General features: G+C 46.4%; 2 protein-coding genes across 2 annotated transcripts; one reads left to right on the forward strand and one right to left on the reverse strand.

Moving 5' to 3' along the window:
* The first annotated feature begins 668 nt into the window (after positions 1–668).
* ptpn22 (protein tyrosine phosphatase non-receptor type 22) lies at positions 669–10,789 on the forward strand. Its single transcript, XM_047039759.1, has 27 exons — positions 669–1,049; positions 2,140–2,248; positions 2,498–2,574; positions 2,779–2,874; positions 2,981–3,019; positions 3,212–3,283; positions 3,583–3,642; positions 3,799–3,941; positions 5,110–5,176; positions 5,265–5,342; positions 5,597–5,662; positions 5,908–6,017; positions 6,167–6,612; positions 6,740–6,814; positions 7,034–7,111; positions 7,205–7,276; positions 7,359–7,483; positions 7,660–7,687; positions 7,879–7,971; positions 8,114–8,182; positions 8,390–8,517; positions 8,677–8,704; positions 9,053–9,115; positions 9,286–9,395; positions 9,540–9,570; positions 9,662–9,742; positions 9,879–10,789. Exons 1-27 carry the CDS (start codon positions 948–950, stop codon positions 9,938–9,940), a joined length of 2,508 nt encoding a protein of 835 aa, XP_046895715.1. The 5' UTR covers positions 669–947; the 3' UTR covers positions 9,941–10,789.
* Positions 10,790–11,160: 371 nt separating this feature from the next.
* LOC124480441 (lysine-specific demethylase 9) lies at positions 11,161–16,987 on the reverse strand. The gene is made up of 7 exons (XM_047039760.1): positions 16,288–16,987; positions 15,372–16,000; positions 14,331–14,468; positions 14,062–14,204; positions 13,756–13,923; positions 13,477–13,585; positions 11,161–13,083 (listed from the first exon to the last, which is right to left on the reverse strand). The coding sequence occupies exons 1-7, from the start codon at positions 16,862–16,864 to the stop codon at positions 12,511–12,513; spliced, it is 2,337 nt and encodes a 778-aa protein (XP_046895716.1). The 5' UTR covers positions 16,865–16,987; the 3' UTR covers positions 11,161–12,510.
* Positions 16,988–17,090: the final 103 nt, after the last annotated feature.

The raw sequence follows: 17,090 nt of genomic DNA on the forward strand, positions 1-17,090 counted from the left end.
CAGATTTCTGTTATGTTGCTAGTGCCACATTGTCTCTCTAGCAGAACTCCAACTGTAAGCCTGTACTCTGACCTGTAACCTGTGACTGCTTCACTGTGCCCATGCTAGGGTGGACCAGCTGGACTCAGGATGAGCATGCAGACAGGTCTGTCACTCTTCCCTCTGTCCCTTCCTCCCTAGGCTGTGTTCAGAATGCTAAGCCTCTTTGTGAGTGTTCCTTCTCCATCTGGTGATCGCCGTAAGTCAGCCAGGGGACAAGAAGAAGCCCAAGCTAAAGACACGACACAATCTACAAATTCAGTTAGAGAGAATAGTATCACTGTACGATTGCATTAAGATGCATCAGAACTGAGGACTGTAGATTGCAGAAGAGGACATTCTTCCAGTGCATGCGTCGCTTCACTCAGCCCAGGCTATGGTGGAAAAGCTGGGCTCAGGAGGAGCATGCAGACAGGTCTTAGTCTGCCACAGTCCTCGTCACTCTTCCTTCACCCCTCTCTGTCCCTCCCTTCCTCCCAAACCCGTGTTCTGAATGCAGTCCAACAGGCTCGGCGACCTCCAGCATGCTCTGACGCTGGGAGGGAATAGCTGTTTGGCACTACTGCCTCCCTCTGCCTCTCTCTGTATGACTGTCTCTCTCTTTATGTCGAACCACCAGACACACACAGGCGGCTCTAGGACCCAGTCACAGATAGCCCGGGGGTGTGGCTATATTTTTAATCTGACCACAGAACCTGTTAACTGTCTGCTGCTTCCTCTACAACAGCCCCCACAGAGCCTTGCCATAGTTCCTCAATGTGAGAGCTGCTTGCCTCTGCTTTAATCAGGCTCCCCCTAGAGCAGTTCTAGCACTCCACATCCCCCAGACCTGGCTGCTGCCTCTTGGACCAGCACCGTGGCCCTGCAGATGTCCGTGTCAGGCAGGCCAAGGCAGCACACAGCCAGCCATGGAGAGGCAAGCCTGGATACTGAGGAGCTTCCTGGCACAGGTGCACAGCAAGGAGGCAGAAGGGGACGAGACAGATCGAGGCTTTGCTGGCGAGTTCATGGTGAGTGCTTCTCCGCGTCTGGCCTCTTCTGCTTCATTGGGTGCTGTGTGCTTCATCGTGCAGGGTTACAGCAGGTGAATGGAATCCTGGATGAGCGTATCATGGTTCACTTTGTCTCTGAAGTTTGGTGCCTGTGAAACTTGAACTGGATGTATGAGCGTAGTTTGTGGTCACATTGGCTTTTACAAATGGTTTCCTCTACTGTGGCAGAATGCAATAAGAACATTGTGTAAAACTGTCATGTTAAGGGGAGTGACGACTGGGATGTCTGTGGATGTCCAGTGTCTTGTAGCTTCCTCTTGTAACACTAGTGCTTGTGTCTGTTTTTAGCCCATTAAACAAGGAAGGAAATCAACTGCAATTGATAACTAATGCAAAACACCCCTTTCTATGTACAGATAATGACATACATGCAATCATACAACCCCCCCCCCCCTCCACACACACACACACACACACAAAGTCACATTGCTCAATGACATTGTAATGAAAATGACTTGAACTATAGTCTATTGTGATGATAAGCCAGTCTCGGGGCGTCGGACTGTTCTTCTCATGCTGCCATGACACCCTGACCACTCAGTGGAACCTTGCATCACTTCCTTTAGGGACAAACAGAGCTCTGTTGAGTACAGGCTTATGATGGTCTTCAAGGCCTGCTCTGTCTGTGGAGCCACTGTGAGAACAGAGCCAGAACAAAAAGACCAGTGTGTCTGAAACAGACAGTGATGAGTTGTAACTCTATTTGGAGTGCTGCACACACTCCTCAGTCACTGCAGGCTCAGCGGCCATGTGGCCTTGTATTCCAGTAAGGGAGCCACATGACTGGGTGCCTGGAAGAATGGAGGAAAACCTGAGATGTATTGACTACAGGTCAGCAGACCCTGACACAGGCACAGAGAAGTGCCTCGCTCACAACATCAACATTTTAAGGACATCAGGACAAAGTGAAACTATACAAAATAAATTGGGATTCTTCTTTGGTTTACTTCTCAGCAATGTCCCAGTTTCGAAAATGACCATTCAGTCTGTCAAAATGTCATGTGAAAATGAGGATGTAGGAGTTTTTTAATAATCTTTGGGTTTTCAGAGGCTCAAAAGGCAGTCGACCAAGTACCGTACTGACAAGATCTACCCCACGAAGACAGCAGAGAAACAGGAGAATGTCAAGAAGAATCGATACAAAGACATTGTTCCCTGTGAGTAACAATTCTTAAAGTTCAGGTCGAGGCATTTGTCGAAGTGATGCTTTATAGAGAGCTCCAACCACACCAAACGGATATCAGACAAACAATTGTATTTTATAGTGTAGTTTCTCCCCTGTAACACTGACGGAATACCTTTCTGCAACAGTGTAATTGTATTTATGAATGTTACGTTTTGCGTGTAAGATTTCTTGTGCATCGCTCTAACCCTCTCCATGCACCCCTGCCTCTCTCTTTTCTCAGTCGACCACAGCAGGGTAAAACTCTCCCTCCCTGCCTCCAAAAATGACTCAGAGTACATCAATGCCAGCTTCATCAAAGTAAGGGCCAGGATCCTGACCCTCTGTCATAAATACTCCTAAATGTGGGTCTTAACAGAAATGTGTCCCTTACTTTAAAATAACATGAGATTATAGGGATATCATGAGGCCATGGTCATGAGGGCCAGGGTGTGGTATGCCAGCCAAGTTGGCAGACGTGTGACTAATGATATATGTGTGACACTGTATCTTGTTTGTCTGAAGGGGGTGAATGGGTCTAGGGCTTACATTGCCACCCAGGGTCCTCTGCCCCACACTGTTTTGGACTTCCTGAGGATGGTCTGGGAGTACAACATTGAGGTGAGCCCTTCCGCCCTGATCCCATCCTTTATCTCTCTCTGTTTGTTTATTTCCTTTCACATTGTTGTCATCTTGTATCTCTGATGTTGGTCTTCTTTTGTTCCAGATCATCGTGATGGCATGTCGGGAGTTTGAGATGGGCAGGGTAAAGGCCCTTTCTCATTCCATAATACTCCGAGCACTCCTGATTTTGGCTCCCATGCTCACCATACACTATTGAGAATCATTGCTAGACTGACATACTACTTATAAAACACTTTTTATGACACATTCGCTCTTTGTTTGAGACACATTGTAAATTGCTATGTGTATTCAGTTGGTTTGGACTCTTTTGCAGAAAAAGTGTGAGCGCTACTGGCCAGAGAAAAAGGAGGAGGCTTTTGTGTGTGACCCGTTCTCAGTTTACTGTGTGAGTATTTCCTTTCTCACTGGCCACTTCCTGCTTTGGCTAGATCATCTTTTTACTCACTGTCTCCACAACAAGTTATTGCAACACCACCATGCTGATATTTTAGGACTGACAGAGAATACTTCAGAGTCAGACATTCTAAACAAGCCCAGATGAAAACCTTTTTTTTCTTAACTTTTTTTTGTGCTCAATAATATTAACCCAATGCCACACCCAAACAACAGCAAAGATCATTAGATTTTCTACCTCCTAGAAAAACGAATAGAAAATTGCTACCTTTGTTTTTTCTTTTCCTCCAGGACAAAGAGGACAGTAAAGGGGATTATTTGAGCAGGACACTGAGGCTGAGCTATCGCTCTGTAAGTTGTTTATACCCTGAGTCTGATTCCAGCATGGTGGAACTGGTTATTCATATCATGATAATCTGGTGACTTCAGCAGGCCCTAATGTGAACACGTGTTTGTGTGTGTTTGTGTGTGTATGTGTGTATATGTGTGCCCTTCCATGCCCTCCAGTCAACCCGTACTCTGCACCAGCTGCACTATATGAACTGGCCTGACCATGGGGTGCCAGACTCCATCCCCCCCATCCTGGAGATGCTGCAGGAGATGCGCTCCCTCCAGGCCCACGATGACCTTCCTATCTGCATCCACTGCAGGTCAGAGACCAGCTCTCTCCTAGGAGGAAAAGGACTGTTAACATGGGCAATTACTGTATATATTTAAAACCCAACAGAGTGAGCTCACTTAGTATAGAACCGGGAGTGTCTCTGGGCTGCATCACCATAAAAAGTTGTGGCTGACTTGTCTTTGCGTTACAGCCATACAGTGCACCCATAGTATGCATGAGAAACCAACTTACATTTCAATACCTTTTGCAGGACCTGATCATGTTGTTGTTCTTTCAAAAGAGACTGTACTGTGTGTACACAGAAAAATGTATTTGCGGTCGTTCTGTTCATGCCCCCTTGAAGATTATACACCTCCCCAACTCACACAGGAAGTGTATGTGGGCGGATGACCAACAGCCCACCGGGTGTGAAATCCTGCTTATACATTTCCCCCTTGCTCTCTGTTTAGCCTGGTGATAAACATAACAATATTTTAAATTGTATTTTACAGCCAATCTGAAACTAAAGCTACCTGCTAAGCTACCAGTGCCAAAAGATAAAATAGGCACATTAAGACCAAACTATTTGCTTTAACTTTCCATTTGTACCTCAGTCTACATCAGATGTCATCTTTGCAGCAATCTGTGACCACAGTTGGTGACAAATGGAAATTCCGTTTGTGGGCCAAGCTTTTGAAGGTTGCTCAACGTGTTCCTAAAGGCATGCAGATGACTTCATGTCAAGTGGTGAAGCAAAGCTTCTGCCACAGTCTTCTGCAGCAATTGTAGCTCACACAGTCTTCACCTTAACTTCACATTCACCTCTGAAAAAACATATGTGTCTCAATTCAAGATAGTCCTTGGTGGAATAATTCAGCGTGTACTATTCAGCGTGTGTACAAAAGTAAGGCTTTCTGTGGTTGACATCATGACAACTGTGTGAATGACAGTGAAGTGCCTACTAGCCTGGCATCAAGGTGGAGCATCTGGGTAGAGCTGAGCTACCAGGGACAGAATGTTCAGTCACAGGCATGCCTAACGCCCTCTCCCTCTGTGCACACCCCACAGGGGAAAGGACAGACATACTTAATAGATACAGTACAATAGAAAACAATCAATACATTGTGGTTAATGTGGGCAGATGTGTGTGCTTGAGATGAACTCAGGCTTCAGTGTGTCATAGTTGTCAGTGTCTGATGCTGGTGTTCCTCCTCCAGTGCTGGCTGTGGAAGAACAGGGGCCCTGTGTGTCATCGATTACACCTGGAACTTGGTCAAGACACAGGTGAGGGAGACGGACGGACGCACGGACAAACAGACACGTCGGGACCACTTCGAAAGGACATTTGTGATGCATGTTTGTTTGTGTTCAGCGGATCACAGAGGACTTCAACATCTACGACCTGGTGCAGGATATGAGGACCCAGAGGCCGTCAGTGGTTCAAACTAAGGTGACATGTCACACTCCAGTCACGTGTATGTTCATGTACGCATTCGTTGCCGTGGTGAGGCCTCACTGACAAGGACTGTGTGAGATCTTAATCTGTGACATCGCTTTTCCGAAAAGGTCAAGTTTAGGAAGCTCGTTATTTCAATGATTACTAATGTTAGCAACTCCCTGCTGTCAAATCTCATGAGTCTTAATAACAGAGCATAGCCCTGTTGACATCTGAGTTAACAGAACACGTTTGGTGTGTTCCCCCAGGAACAATATGAGCTGGTGTACAGAACCATCAGGTTCCTGTTTGAGAGATACCTGCAATCTGAGGAGGTGAGGAAAAGCGAACACACATGCACACACTCACGCACACACAAATACCCAAGCAAGGGGCATAAGATATAATAAGATGATTCCCCAAACTATGAATACACTCTGGGAGTCAATGTCCTACCACTCTTCTCATCTAGTATCAGCCTGTCTGTTCAGACCATGAAATGATATGTTGGCTTCTTAGCAGTTCCTGATCAGTGGGGTTTGATGATGGTGGTGATGTTCCTTTATGATGACCCGTATAGGTGCCCTACTTCATCTCCACAGCCAGTGAGAGTGAGGCTTCAGACCTGAGTGAAGAGTCTGAGTCTGGCCCCAAAACACAGGACAGACTTCTGTCACAGACATTGCTAAGGTACTGGAACGATATTGGTTGAAATAAAATCAAGACTCAAGAAAGAGACATGTTGAGGGAGATTGGAACCAGCAGACGACCACTGAGCTTATCCCAGCTACTCCTAAGATGTCTTATCAAAACTGTTTAATGCTGCTGCTGTCTTTCAGTTACCCAGTAGAGGAGGAGCCATGGGGGATGTCCAATCACGTTGCTGCGTTGTCCTTGTCAATGCCAGAGGTGTGTGATGCTGAGGCAGCTGGTCCTTCCTCATCAGACGTCCTGAGCTGCCTGCGAGTGAGGGACAGTCAACCGCAGAAACAGAGACCCTTCTCCCTCCAAACAGTACCAACTCCCCTGGCCACCAGGATGGAGAGGGAGAGGGAGGAGGCAGTGATGTCCCAGCTGCTCTCCCAGGTCCCCGCCTTCGTCTGCCTCACAGTGGAGGACCCTTACTTTGGGCCTGAGTCTTTGCCAAACTCCCCTGTGGATCCAGAGACATCCGGAGGTTCTGTTGAGAGCTTGGCTCTTCTGCCTCAGTGGCAGGACAACCCTTGCTCCACCGTGCCCAGTTTGGCTCTTAACGACCAGGCCATGGAGCTACCGGTGCTGCCTGGTAGCTATCTTTACCTGTCACAATATTAGTCTCCATGACAAAATCTATACTTTACCGTAGTAACAAAACAGTTCCAATAAAACGGGGTAATGACAGGTTTGTATTTGTGAAATTGTTGAATTTGTAGCTTCCACAAGGTCTGACAGCCCTCCACCATTACCTGAGCGGACCCTTGAGTCCTACCTGCTGGCTGGAGATACAGGTTAGTGTGTTAGTGTTCCTGTCTTTTACTTCAAATCAGAGTCGAATGGTTTCCAATTCATCAGCAACAGAGTTTACATTGATCTCGTTTGTGGTCCCTTTCAATTCCTTTGACCTCAGTTTATGTTTAGTTTGACAGTCATTCCCACATCATGTAGATCTATCAACACATCACAATGACTGATATTGTCTGTGACATGTGAGCGTGTCTGCCCCTCAGAGAGCTTCGACCCCAGTCAGAGGTTAGAGGTCATCATTCCCCCTAACGCTGCGGCTGATGCTCTCAGGGAGCTTGGAGGTGAGTGGAGGATGACGTCATCATCATCATCATCATCTTCACAGCATGGCACTGACATGTTTTTTTCTAATGAATCTCTCCCTTCTGTTCCAGTAAGCCCCCCCTCACCTGTGCCCCCACTCCCAGACAGAACCCCAGAGTCGTTCTTGTTGGCCATTGATGCAGGTAGGTGTGAGGGGCATTGGTGTAACAGTTCAGGTCTTTAGTGACTGTTGTTGAGGCCGTCCCTCTTCTGCCTTCCTCCCAGCTCCTGGTGAGGTGGAGCAGTCAGACGTGACCAGGAGCCGGCTGGGGACCTCCTCAGAGTGGTCAGGGCACACACAGGCTCCAGTACCTCAGTACCTGGAGAAGCGAATCTGGTCCAGGAGCAAGGTAGGTGCGGGTCGGGGACAAGGAAACAAATGGTTAACTTAGAATAAGCAAATGGTTGACATGGAATTTGGCTGATAAAGGTTTTGTCACTTTAAAATGATCCACTTATAAAACAAGATGCACTCGTTATTCAGCTGCAATCAGATTGACACATCCTTTTTCCCTTCCTTTCTCAGAGCTTAAAAGTGAACATGAAACCTTCAGGTACGTTTTGGAAATGTTAATACCATACAGACAAACGTCAAAATATCTATATCAACATCATGTGAGGAAACTCAAGATCCACCAAATCAGTATTATGCTGACAAGGGATTACAGAAGGAAAGAGAGAACCTGTTATGTGATGTTTACACTGATGTTTATCTTTGTCTTGTTTGTTTCCATTGCATTGCCAGCATCAGGCTTCTCGACTTCATCATATACATCCTCAGACCTCCCTTCTCCACCTCTCCCTCCCAATTATATAACTCCCCCTGCCTCACCCCAAGGTAAGCAGATGAGACATGGCCACATTCTGAAATAACTTGACCCTACATAGTGGAAACTCAAACTCAACGCATAAAAACAACTGAGGTTTTCAGAAAGTTGGTAACTAGCCATCGTTGTTGTTATCGCTGTTTCTTGGTGCAGTTACCAGAAGCCTGACCCCGCCCTTGCCCGAGAGGACCCCAGAGTCCTTCATCCTGGTGACCGAGGGAGGTGAGCCTGTGATCATTCTCTTTCTCATCACATGAGGACACCCACCAGGGATGAGACTATCACAACCACTCTTAGTGTGTCCACTGCATTGTTCTATGCGTCTCAATTGAGGAAGTAGATCATATGATGCGATCCCAAACCTCGGGTCATAGGCTTGGTGGGGCTGCTCTCTCTGACGACTTGTTCCCGCCTCTGCTCCTCCCTCAGGCCCCCAGAGCAGCGCCCCCTGCCTGCCGAGCGTCCCCCAGGCCTCTCAGAGGATAGGCACGTCCTCAGAGTGGTCGGGAAGCTCTCAGCCCAAGAGATTGCTGGATGCTGTCATGAACCGGAGCAAGGTGAGCCAAGGGCACTACTTCAGCCCGTCACTCAGGGCTGTGTGAGTGGGAGGCAGGAAGGGAGCTGTGACAAAGGACATGCGTCGAACGAGATGATTAGAATTCCAGTCGGATCAGTGTTCATAGACGTGTTCTTTTGTCTTCTTGTCGTTTCCTCAGAGTGTGCGAACAAAGAGTTCAATACAAGGTAAGCTGTGGCAATAACACTACTGAACACCAGACTTCTCTGTCACTCCAACATTCTTGTTGTTCTTGGCTATGCTCCAACACACACTAGAAGGACTGGACTGAAAACGGTGAAGGAAGTTATTGTTCACCTGTTGTTTACATAGTCACCTGTTATCATACTGGATAACTTGATATGCTCAACCGCCTCTGTCAAGATGACAGAAGAGACTGGTATCTGCCACTAGGAGACAGTGTCACCCTGTTCATTATGGAAGAAGTTGGGGAATAAATCAAGTTTCACCATACAAGTGCTCTGTAGTGTAAGTTGATGTGTGTGAGTATTAACAGATGTATTTTTCCACTCCAGAACCGCTGTCGACAGTTCCGTTTGTGGCTCCACCTCCTGTGGTCGTCGCTGGAGGAGGAAGTCGTAAGTTAAAACATTTGACAGGAGGTGGTCTACATCGGCAACACTCTCGGTATCACTGAATCTGGGCATGCAAACATCCTCTTTTGAAACAGGATGATGATGAGGAGGATGATGATGATTCAATTGATATGACCACACATGACATGAACCTCTGTGATGTGTTTTCTCAGCTGAGGTGACAGTACAGCAGGATCAGGCTGTGGAGAGTAGAGGGTCTCCCAGCCATGAGAGCACTGACTGGTCTGACAAGTCTGCTGGGAAGGCCATGTCCAGAACCAAGGTGCCCACTGTGACCCACACTGACTCACCTACTGTTGTTGAAATACAAACAGTCACACACAATACTCAATTTCCATAGCTACATAGCTATTCTATTTTGCCATGATTCCATCGTCTAATGATAGCCTTTGCTATTTGTTCTCAGAGTCTGAAGTTTTTCAAGTCGAAACAAAAGTGTGAGTAACGCCAGTTGTTGTTGATATGATCTCAGTGAATCACAGTAGATACTAAGAAGTTGTAACAGCTAATGGTGTCTGTTCTCCACAGCTAAGGTAGCCCACCCACCACCATGTGCTGCCTCCGGACCTTCGACTTCATACAGCGCTTCCCTGTCAGTCTTTAAGTTTGGTAGGTCTTCACTAGCCCAGTCCACCCAAATCCTATCCCTGCATTCAGCAGAACATGTGACACATAACTGTTCAGTCAAATAGAATCCGAAAATAAACTGCCTCTTCTCTTTGTTTTGGTTGTTTCTCTCCTTCAGGATTTGGGCTTCGCTTTGGGAAACCCAAAGGCCCCAGGAGTCAACCTGATAACTGGGTGTGAGACTGTAGCTGTGCCCCTCTCCTCTCTCATGGAGTGGAACCTTGCATGGAACCAGGAGAATGTTTTTCATGATTATTTCTAATATAATATATATGTAAAGGACCATGGGCTGTTTGAAGTCGGGGGATCCTATGACATGTGTCAATCTCAGGGTACAATGATCCTCTTCTTATCAGCTTTGCAGAGGAGCACATGTTGAAGACCTGCTGGCGACAGATTGATTGTACTGTGACTGTGTCCGTGCCTTGGGGAAATGTGAGCGAGTGCTTACTGAAGTATAAGCAACTCCTGGTGAGAATCTTCGATTCTGTTGTGCTACCTGAACAAAAAGGTTTTTTTTCTTTACGTGATCAAAATGTGAGATGTTTAATTCTCCCATCATGACCTGACCTGATCTGAATTCTCTTTGGGAAACAACTCTCATCTTTTTTTCTTTTTACCATTTGGTGGAACAATGAACAGTAAGGCACTGTTCTGTTATGTGTGCTGCATACCTGCAAACTTGTCACTTTTTAGTGAAAATAGCCGTTTTGAATGAAAAAAATGTCATCCACGTGAATCATGTAGATCCGGAGAGTTTTTATAAATGTGTCACCTTTTTCAGCCCTTCATAGTTTGCAGGTATGGTGCTGAATAATGAGTTCATGTGCTCTGGAATGAGAGCACCAGCATGAGCTGTCTACAGCGCCCCCTGTCTGTCAGTGAAGGCACCTGGGTGTCAGTGGTGTCTCTTACCTCAGTCACATAGCCTTCATGAAAAGGGATTCTGTGCTACTGTACACAAAAGGAATTAAAAGCAACATCCTCCAGAGAATGTACGAATAAATCAAAAATATTTATTTAGAAAAATACATGTCTGGGCATTTCATTTTATTTTAACAGGATATAGAGACAATTATAATGGAGCTCTATCAACTAAAATATCTAGACTCGTTGTCCACAGAATGCAGTTACATTGCTTGATAGTACAACACATAGAATGCCTTGATAACCACACTGCATTCCACAACCCAAATTTGAGGAGTCATTATGATTGGTCAATTATTGTCTGATTAAGCCGATACATTTACTACCACAATGACAGCTGTCTGTTTGATGAAAAGATAAAATTGTGACCTACTGTATCGTAACATATACTTAGATAAAGATTAAACATACAAAAGGCCCACAAAGTCCCACAAATACAGTTTGTGTTTTCACATTATTGAAATGTCCTGTGCTTCAGGGTTTACAGTTTATTGACATCACAGACCATCAAAGAAGCATTTTACAGTAATTCTGTCACAATTTTTATGATTTTTATTATGTTAAATCAAAATAGTTAATTTCAAATAAATACACGGGGGTCTCATACTTTCAGCCTTGCTTTACAATTGTCTGTGATGATATGTCTCAAGTTTACTAGCAAACAAAATCTCTTGTTTTCACATGAGCCAAACTGTTCATGAAGGCAAAAAGACCCACTCATTTGAACACCAACTGTGCTTTCTGTAGGAAGCACCAGACTGGCAGCTTATTAAAAAAAAAAAATTATATATATCTGATATAGGCCTACAGTACAGTACTATACTGTCTTACTACTGTGCAGTTTCCATGGGACTACCACAGAAATAAGAATTAAATATTTTTGGAGTGCTGACCAGCCATTCATTAACAACCAGCCTAACAACCATCAACCCTACAGTTGAAAAGACACCTCTGTTAGGCTACAGTAGTTCTTTGTTTTCAACACAGTTCATGTACCACCAGGTAAACCATGTGCAAAACAGATTCAGACTCCTTTGGGGGCCACTACACTGCTCTCCCACTTAGCCTATTATGTTGCAATCATCCATATATACTTTATAACAAATGAACAGCTAACATACAGTTAAATAAAACATATGACATGAGTGCACTGACAGTATTCATATATTTTGCAACAGAACACAACATCATACATTACATTCAATTCGTATTTAAAAGTATAGACATTTTTCACTTGAGTGCTGAGCAAGGGAAATGTCCCACCCACAGGTTCCTTCATCCAGAATGTTCTCTCTCTCAGCTAATCCCAAATTACTATCCACACTCTATCATCCTGTTCAAATAAATATTGTAACTCCAAAAACAGGAGACAGCACAATATAAGTGGCACAGTTTAAATAAAAACACCCTAGCTTTTGGGGAAATTGAATTAAAAATTCAAGAGTACAAAAGGTTATCAAATTTGGGTCAAGAATAAAACCAAATGAATTTGAGAGGCATGATTGCTCTTTAAACGTGTCAGGCACTTCTGTTCTCTAAAAATCTATTACCATAAATGATTTACATGATACAGGCCTGACCTAGATTTTGGGGTGTTATGACAGTTAGCTTTGAAACACTAGGGGATAAAGTATGGAGCAAATACTAGACATTCAGCAAATGTATCAAATTATTTAAATCTATAAACTGTCAGAGAAGGAAAAATATCTCTAGGGCCATCTCTAAACTAATGTTTACACATAGAACAGTACATGCTCTGGAGAGTTGAAGACTGTTCAAAATGGTCCTTCTTTGACATAGATGAAAGTCCATTTCAGCCCCACTCAGGGGGGAGGGTTAGAAGGGTGGTGTGGTCCATCAATGTGTGGGGAGGGGTAGTGGGCACTGTGCTGTACCAGGGCTTGTGGAAGCCGGGGCTCAGAGGTGGGAGGGCTCGAGCCAGAGGATGGTCCCACGGAGCTGGAGTCCTGGTACAGGGGGGGCAGGTGGGCAGACTTGGCAGGCTGAGGGGCTGCTGGCTGGGGATTTCTGGAAGGAGTGTCTGACCTCTGGAAGATGGGCTCTTCGATCTTGGCCATCCCACCTTGGGTGGCATCTGTGTGGGCCTGAGGATGAGCGCAGGGGGCCATGGGGGTGTGGGGCTGGGCAGGGGAGGAGACCAGTCCTGAGAAAGAGCTTTGGTGGCTGGGTCTGTGTTCCTCCTCCAGGCCCTCAGTTTGGTACTGGCGCAGGCGGATGTGCCAGGCCAGGCTGCACACTGCGGAGACAGTCTTGAACTGGTGGATGACATTCCGGGGGATGAAGTAAATGTCGTCGTCACACAGCTGGACGCGGACGTAACGGATGCCCTCGCGCCTTAGCTGGTTTAGCTTGGCATCATCCACCCACTGGACACACTAGAGAGATGGGATGAAGTGGGAGGGGCAGACATAAACAGGGAGTCTGTCACTGTGTCCTGAGGGAAGGCCATGCAGGGTCGTGATGAAGCCTGTCGGAAGCTGGCTCACTGAGAGAGATGATGACGTACTGTGTCATCCACGCTGGAGCCTTTCTCTGTTCCTGCTGCTCATTCACACTGCAAACTAAGTCTAACCCTGCTGACCTGGCTGTCACCCCACTGATTCAAACAACAGCAGACAGCACACACAGCCACAAAAGATGTCTAAAAAGTCTGCAGACTACGTAGGGATTTTTATGTCGTAAAAAAGGTTTACTCATTTTACTCTCATATGAAGTCGGCCATGAATAAGAAATACTGGACTCATAACTGACTGCACGTGGATGTATACCTGTGACACTGGGGGCTCGTACAGGTCCAGCTGCAGTCTCTGAACCACATTGTTGAAGTCCTCCGCGTGGAAACACACAACGTCTTTGGTTACCCGTGGCCGGTTACTCCTAGAGAGCCAAGGTAGCAGGTTTACATGTCAAGTCAAGTCTTTTTATTTGTCAGCTACACAGAACAACACAAGGTTAGACTGGGCACCGAAATGTGGATTCCAGGAGTACACTATTGTGATTATTTGGTATCAAGTTAAATCATCTGTACAGTGTCTGAAGGATCTTACCACTCCCCAAACTGAACAGCCTTCAGAACCCCCACAGCAGCAGTGCTCTGCCAGTCAAAGCTCTGGCCCACATGGTCGGCATGGGCCCGGGTCCGGTCCTCAAACAGAACCTCTCTGGGCTCGCTGGTCCTGGGCAGGTAGTGAAGGTTCTTGATCTCATTCATGGACCTTAGGGGAACAAGTGAGGAATGCTTACATATAATATAATTTGATCTATAATTGGATTTATAATTAGCTTGTAAATGCCACTCCAGGTGAGACAGTGTCAAGCCAATGGGAGGACGAGGAGGGTGTTTCTTACTGTACCTGCGCCGTTTGAAGGGAGACTTGGGCATGTCAGCGGTCGGCACCATCTGTTCTCCTGGCCGGACCCACATGATGGGCCCATCGTCACTCTGGGAACGACAGTCCAGCTTCAGACTGGATAGGCTTCCCCAGGGCAAAGTCATCTGGCAGACATGCATACGCACACAAACACACATGCAAGAGTGAGCAACACTAACACATGATCAGAACACGTTTCAATGTCAGTTTTCATCATAATAACACAAATATAATAGGGGCACTTTTCTGACCTTCAAAAAGGGGGACTCCTCCAGCATATCCAGGAATTCTGGGAAATAATCCCCCACTTCCTCGTCTACGGCTCCGACCAGGCTGATCTGTCTCATGGGCCCAGCCCGGTATGTCCCTGAACAGTAGGTCCGGTTCACCTGCAGAGGGAACAGAATCAGAGGGGTTCAGGTCAGGGGTCAGGTCATACCTGGGCTGGTCTGCACACTAATACAAAATATCTTTCAACAGAAACATTCCTAAATCACTTCCTGAATCACTTCACCCATGCCTTGTTCATGTAGCCTATTAGAACATTGTGTAAACTGTTTGCAGCTCTGACTGTAAAAGGTGGAATGGTAACCCTGACATGGGAGAGATGACTGTTAATACAATACTGTGTGCAACTATAGCCAGGCCCTAGAGATAAATGGAGCATTTACACCATAAATAGCAATTATTCAGCTACTTAAACAAGACTCTAATTTCGTGTAATCTCTTTTTCTCGATCCCTCTTTTTTATGAGCTGCAAACTGCGTGATGGCCGTGTCAAATAAAGAACACAATGGGACAATAATTCCTCCTTGAATCTAGGCAACCAGGCTACATTTGGCAAGCGCTCAGCTTCAGTTTAACATGGGTGTACTTTGGAGTGAATCATCTACTGAAAGGCAAACAGGCTACACAGCTCACTCACCACTTGGGACGTATGCACCATTCTAGTCATACCCATGAGGCTAACATAGCTGGCTACTACACTTCACATCACAGTTACCTCTGAAAAGCAGACTTAAGGACTAGCCTAGTCACTGTCACACCCTGTCATATGTGAACAAAACCACCAAATACTTTCAACATAGCAATTATTACAGTTGTTGTCCAGTCTAGCACTACCACAGGTGTTTATAGTGGCCAGAACAGCTGTCCAGGACCGTGGCTAGTAAATATTTGAACTGAAGATGCAGTACACTATGTGAAGCCTGTGCAGTGCTTTGTCTATGCAGCCAATCCCACTAGACTACATTACACTACAGTGTCCATTCTACTATTTTCTTCTACTCTACCTGAGAGTGGAAGTTAGCGATGGTGGTGGTCTCAATGTCCTTTTTCCCTAGAATCTCCATCTTGACTGGGGTGTTGGGGAAGTTGAAAGAAAAGTATTTCAGGAAGTCCGGTAGGTAGGCAGCGGCCCTGTGCACCACAGCCAGGGCGTAGCGGGCCGCTCCCCGGGGCTTCTCACCAAACGCCAGCTCCAGGAACTCCTGGGCAAAGCACTCCATGTCCGCAGGGCGCAGGCAGGCCAGCTCGTCAGCGTAGGCATGCAGCACCAGGCCTCCTCCGTTGGCCTGCCTCTCCTCGTGGATGAAGCGGCTGAGCCAGGAGCCGGTCTGCAGGCAGGAGCTGCGGATGGAGTGGTCCTGGTGGGACAGGAAGGGGGCTTGCCCTGCCTTAGGCATGCTGTTCCCGTTGGCATCGGTGGCAGGCTGGCAGGGCCTCTCCTCCTTCACGTTGGACAGAAGAGAGGGGTCGGGAGGTCGGGAGGGGGGGTTCTGCTCCACGGTCTGGACCTCCTGGTTGTGCGTGCGGACCCTTTTGCCGCACTCCTCCTCGCGGTGCCTTCTCTTCTTCTTCTTCTTTAGGAGGTACTCCTCCAGGGTTGGAGACCGGATGTTCTCGTCACGAGGCCGGGGCTCTGAGGAGGAAAGTGAGAGTGGAAAGAAAGGTGGCCCTCTCTCTGCATAACATACTGGGCATATGTGGCCTACAGGTGCTACTGCTGCAGCATTGCAATTGGTGCTGTAGGCTGTTAGAAGGCCGAATGTTCAACAGATGGTTTGTCAACAAATTAAGAAACCAATACATACAGTCTAGTTAAAGGTGTAAATTGACTGAATACATTATTCCCATGATAAATTGGATATTTATTGCCAAATGTACTAGGACATACAATCAGTCGAATTTGAGTCAAGACCAACCCACCTTTATTTTTCTTGAGTAATGCATGTTTAACGTTAGCCGCTGTGTTTTCTTTCTTGGGTTTAAGTTTGAGGTCTTTTTCCCTGTGCTTCTCCTTGTTATCCTGGCTTTTGTCCTTGGCCACTTTTAAGGGTGTGAATGTGAACAGTCCAGGCGTAACGGGAGGAAACACGGAGGGCACAGCTCTCTTCTGTTCATGTTGCGCCGCGGGTATCACCTTGCGTTGAGGAGGTAGGGGATGCTGTGACGCAGGGTCCTTCCTGACTAATTTGATGTGATTGTGGCGATGATTGTGATGGTGGTGATGTACGACAGGTTTTTCGGAGGTGCAGATACGAACATTTTGATTTAGTTGCTGCTGATGCGGCTGGTGCGCCCGTTGTTGAGCATGTTCTTGGTTATGGTGGTAGTGATGATGGAGCTTCACTTTCTTTGCCTCTTTCTCGGATCTCAGGCGTTTGTCAGCAGACGGCGAAAGTTCACGTTTCTTCTTCTTTTTCTTCTCTTTAGTTAATTGATCAAAGCTGTCCCTTACCTTATCTTCTAATTTTGTGCGTACCCAATCAAGTTGTGCAGCCATGTTGCACGCACATTTAAAGAGCTTGCATATCGTAGGCCTACTGCGTAAGTATATGAAAAATTGTAGTTCTTTTGAGCATTCAGTGAACAGTACTTGTAGTTTATGCTGCTGTTTATACTATCTGCGCACGCGCAATATGGGGCTTTGTGGGTTATGTAGTTGTCAAGTCCTCTATTTTTCTGGGAGTCGTAGTCCCTCTGTTAGTGAGTGCGTGCGCTTTTGCACG

The sequence above is a fragment of the Hypomesus transpacificus genome, chromosome 18 (genome assembly GCF_021917145.1).
Source record: "Hypomesus transpacificus isolate Combined female chromosome 18, fHypTra1, whole genome shotgun sequence".
Taxonomy (NCBI): domain Eukaryota; kingdom Metazoa; phylum Chordata; class Actinopteri; order Osmeriformes; family Osmeridae; genus Hypomesus; species Hypomesus transpacificus.

Excerpts from the sequence above, each read along its gene's own strand:
- ptpn22 (XM_047039759.1), top strand. The coding sequence starts at position 948 with ATGGAGAGGCAAGCCTGGATACTGAGGAGCTTCCTGGCACAGGTGCAC. Across the intron at positions 5,663-5,907 it reads GATACCTGCAATCTGAGGAG|GTGCCCTACTTCATCTCCAC; the intron begins GTGAGGAAAAGC and ends TGACCCGTATAG. Across the intron at positions 9,571-9,661 it reads TTTCAAGTCGAAACAAAAGT|CTAAGGTAGCCCACCCACCA; the intron begins GTGAGTAACGCC and ends TGTTCTCCACAG.
- LOC124480441 (XM_047039760.1), bottom strand. The coding sequence starts at position 16,864 with ATGGCTGCACAACTTGATTGGGTACGCACAAAATTAGAAGATAAGGTA. Across the intron at positions 16,001-16,287 it reads ATTACTCAAGAAAAATAAAG|AGCCCCGGCCTCGTGACGAG; the intron begins GTGGGTTGGTCT and ends TTTCCTCCTCAG. Across the intron at positions 14,205-14,330 it reads AGGAGTCCCCCTTTTTGAAG|ATGACTTTGCCCTGGGGAAG; the intron begins GTCAGAAAAGTG and ends CATGTCTGCCAG.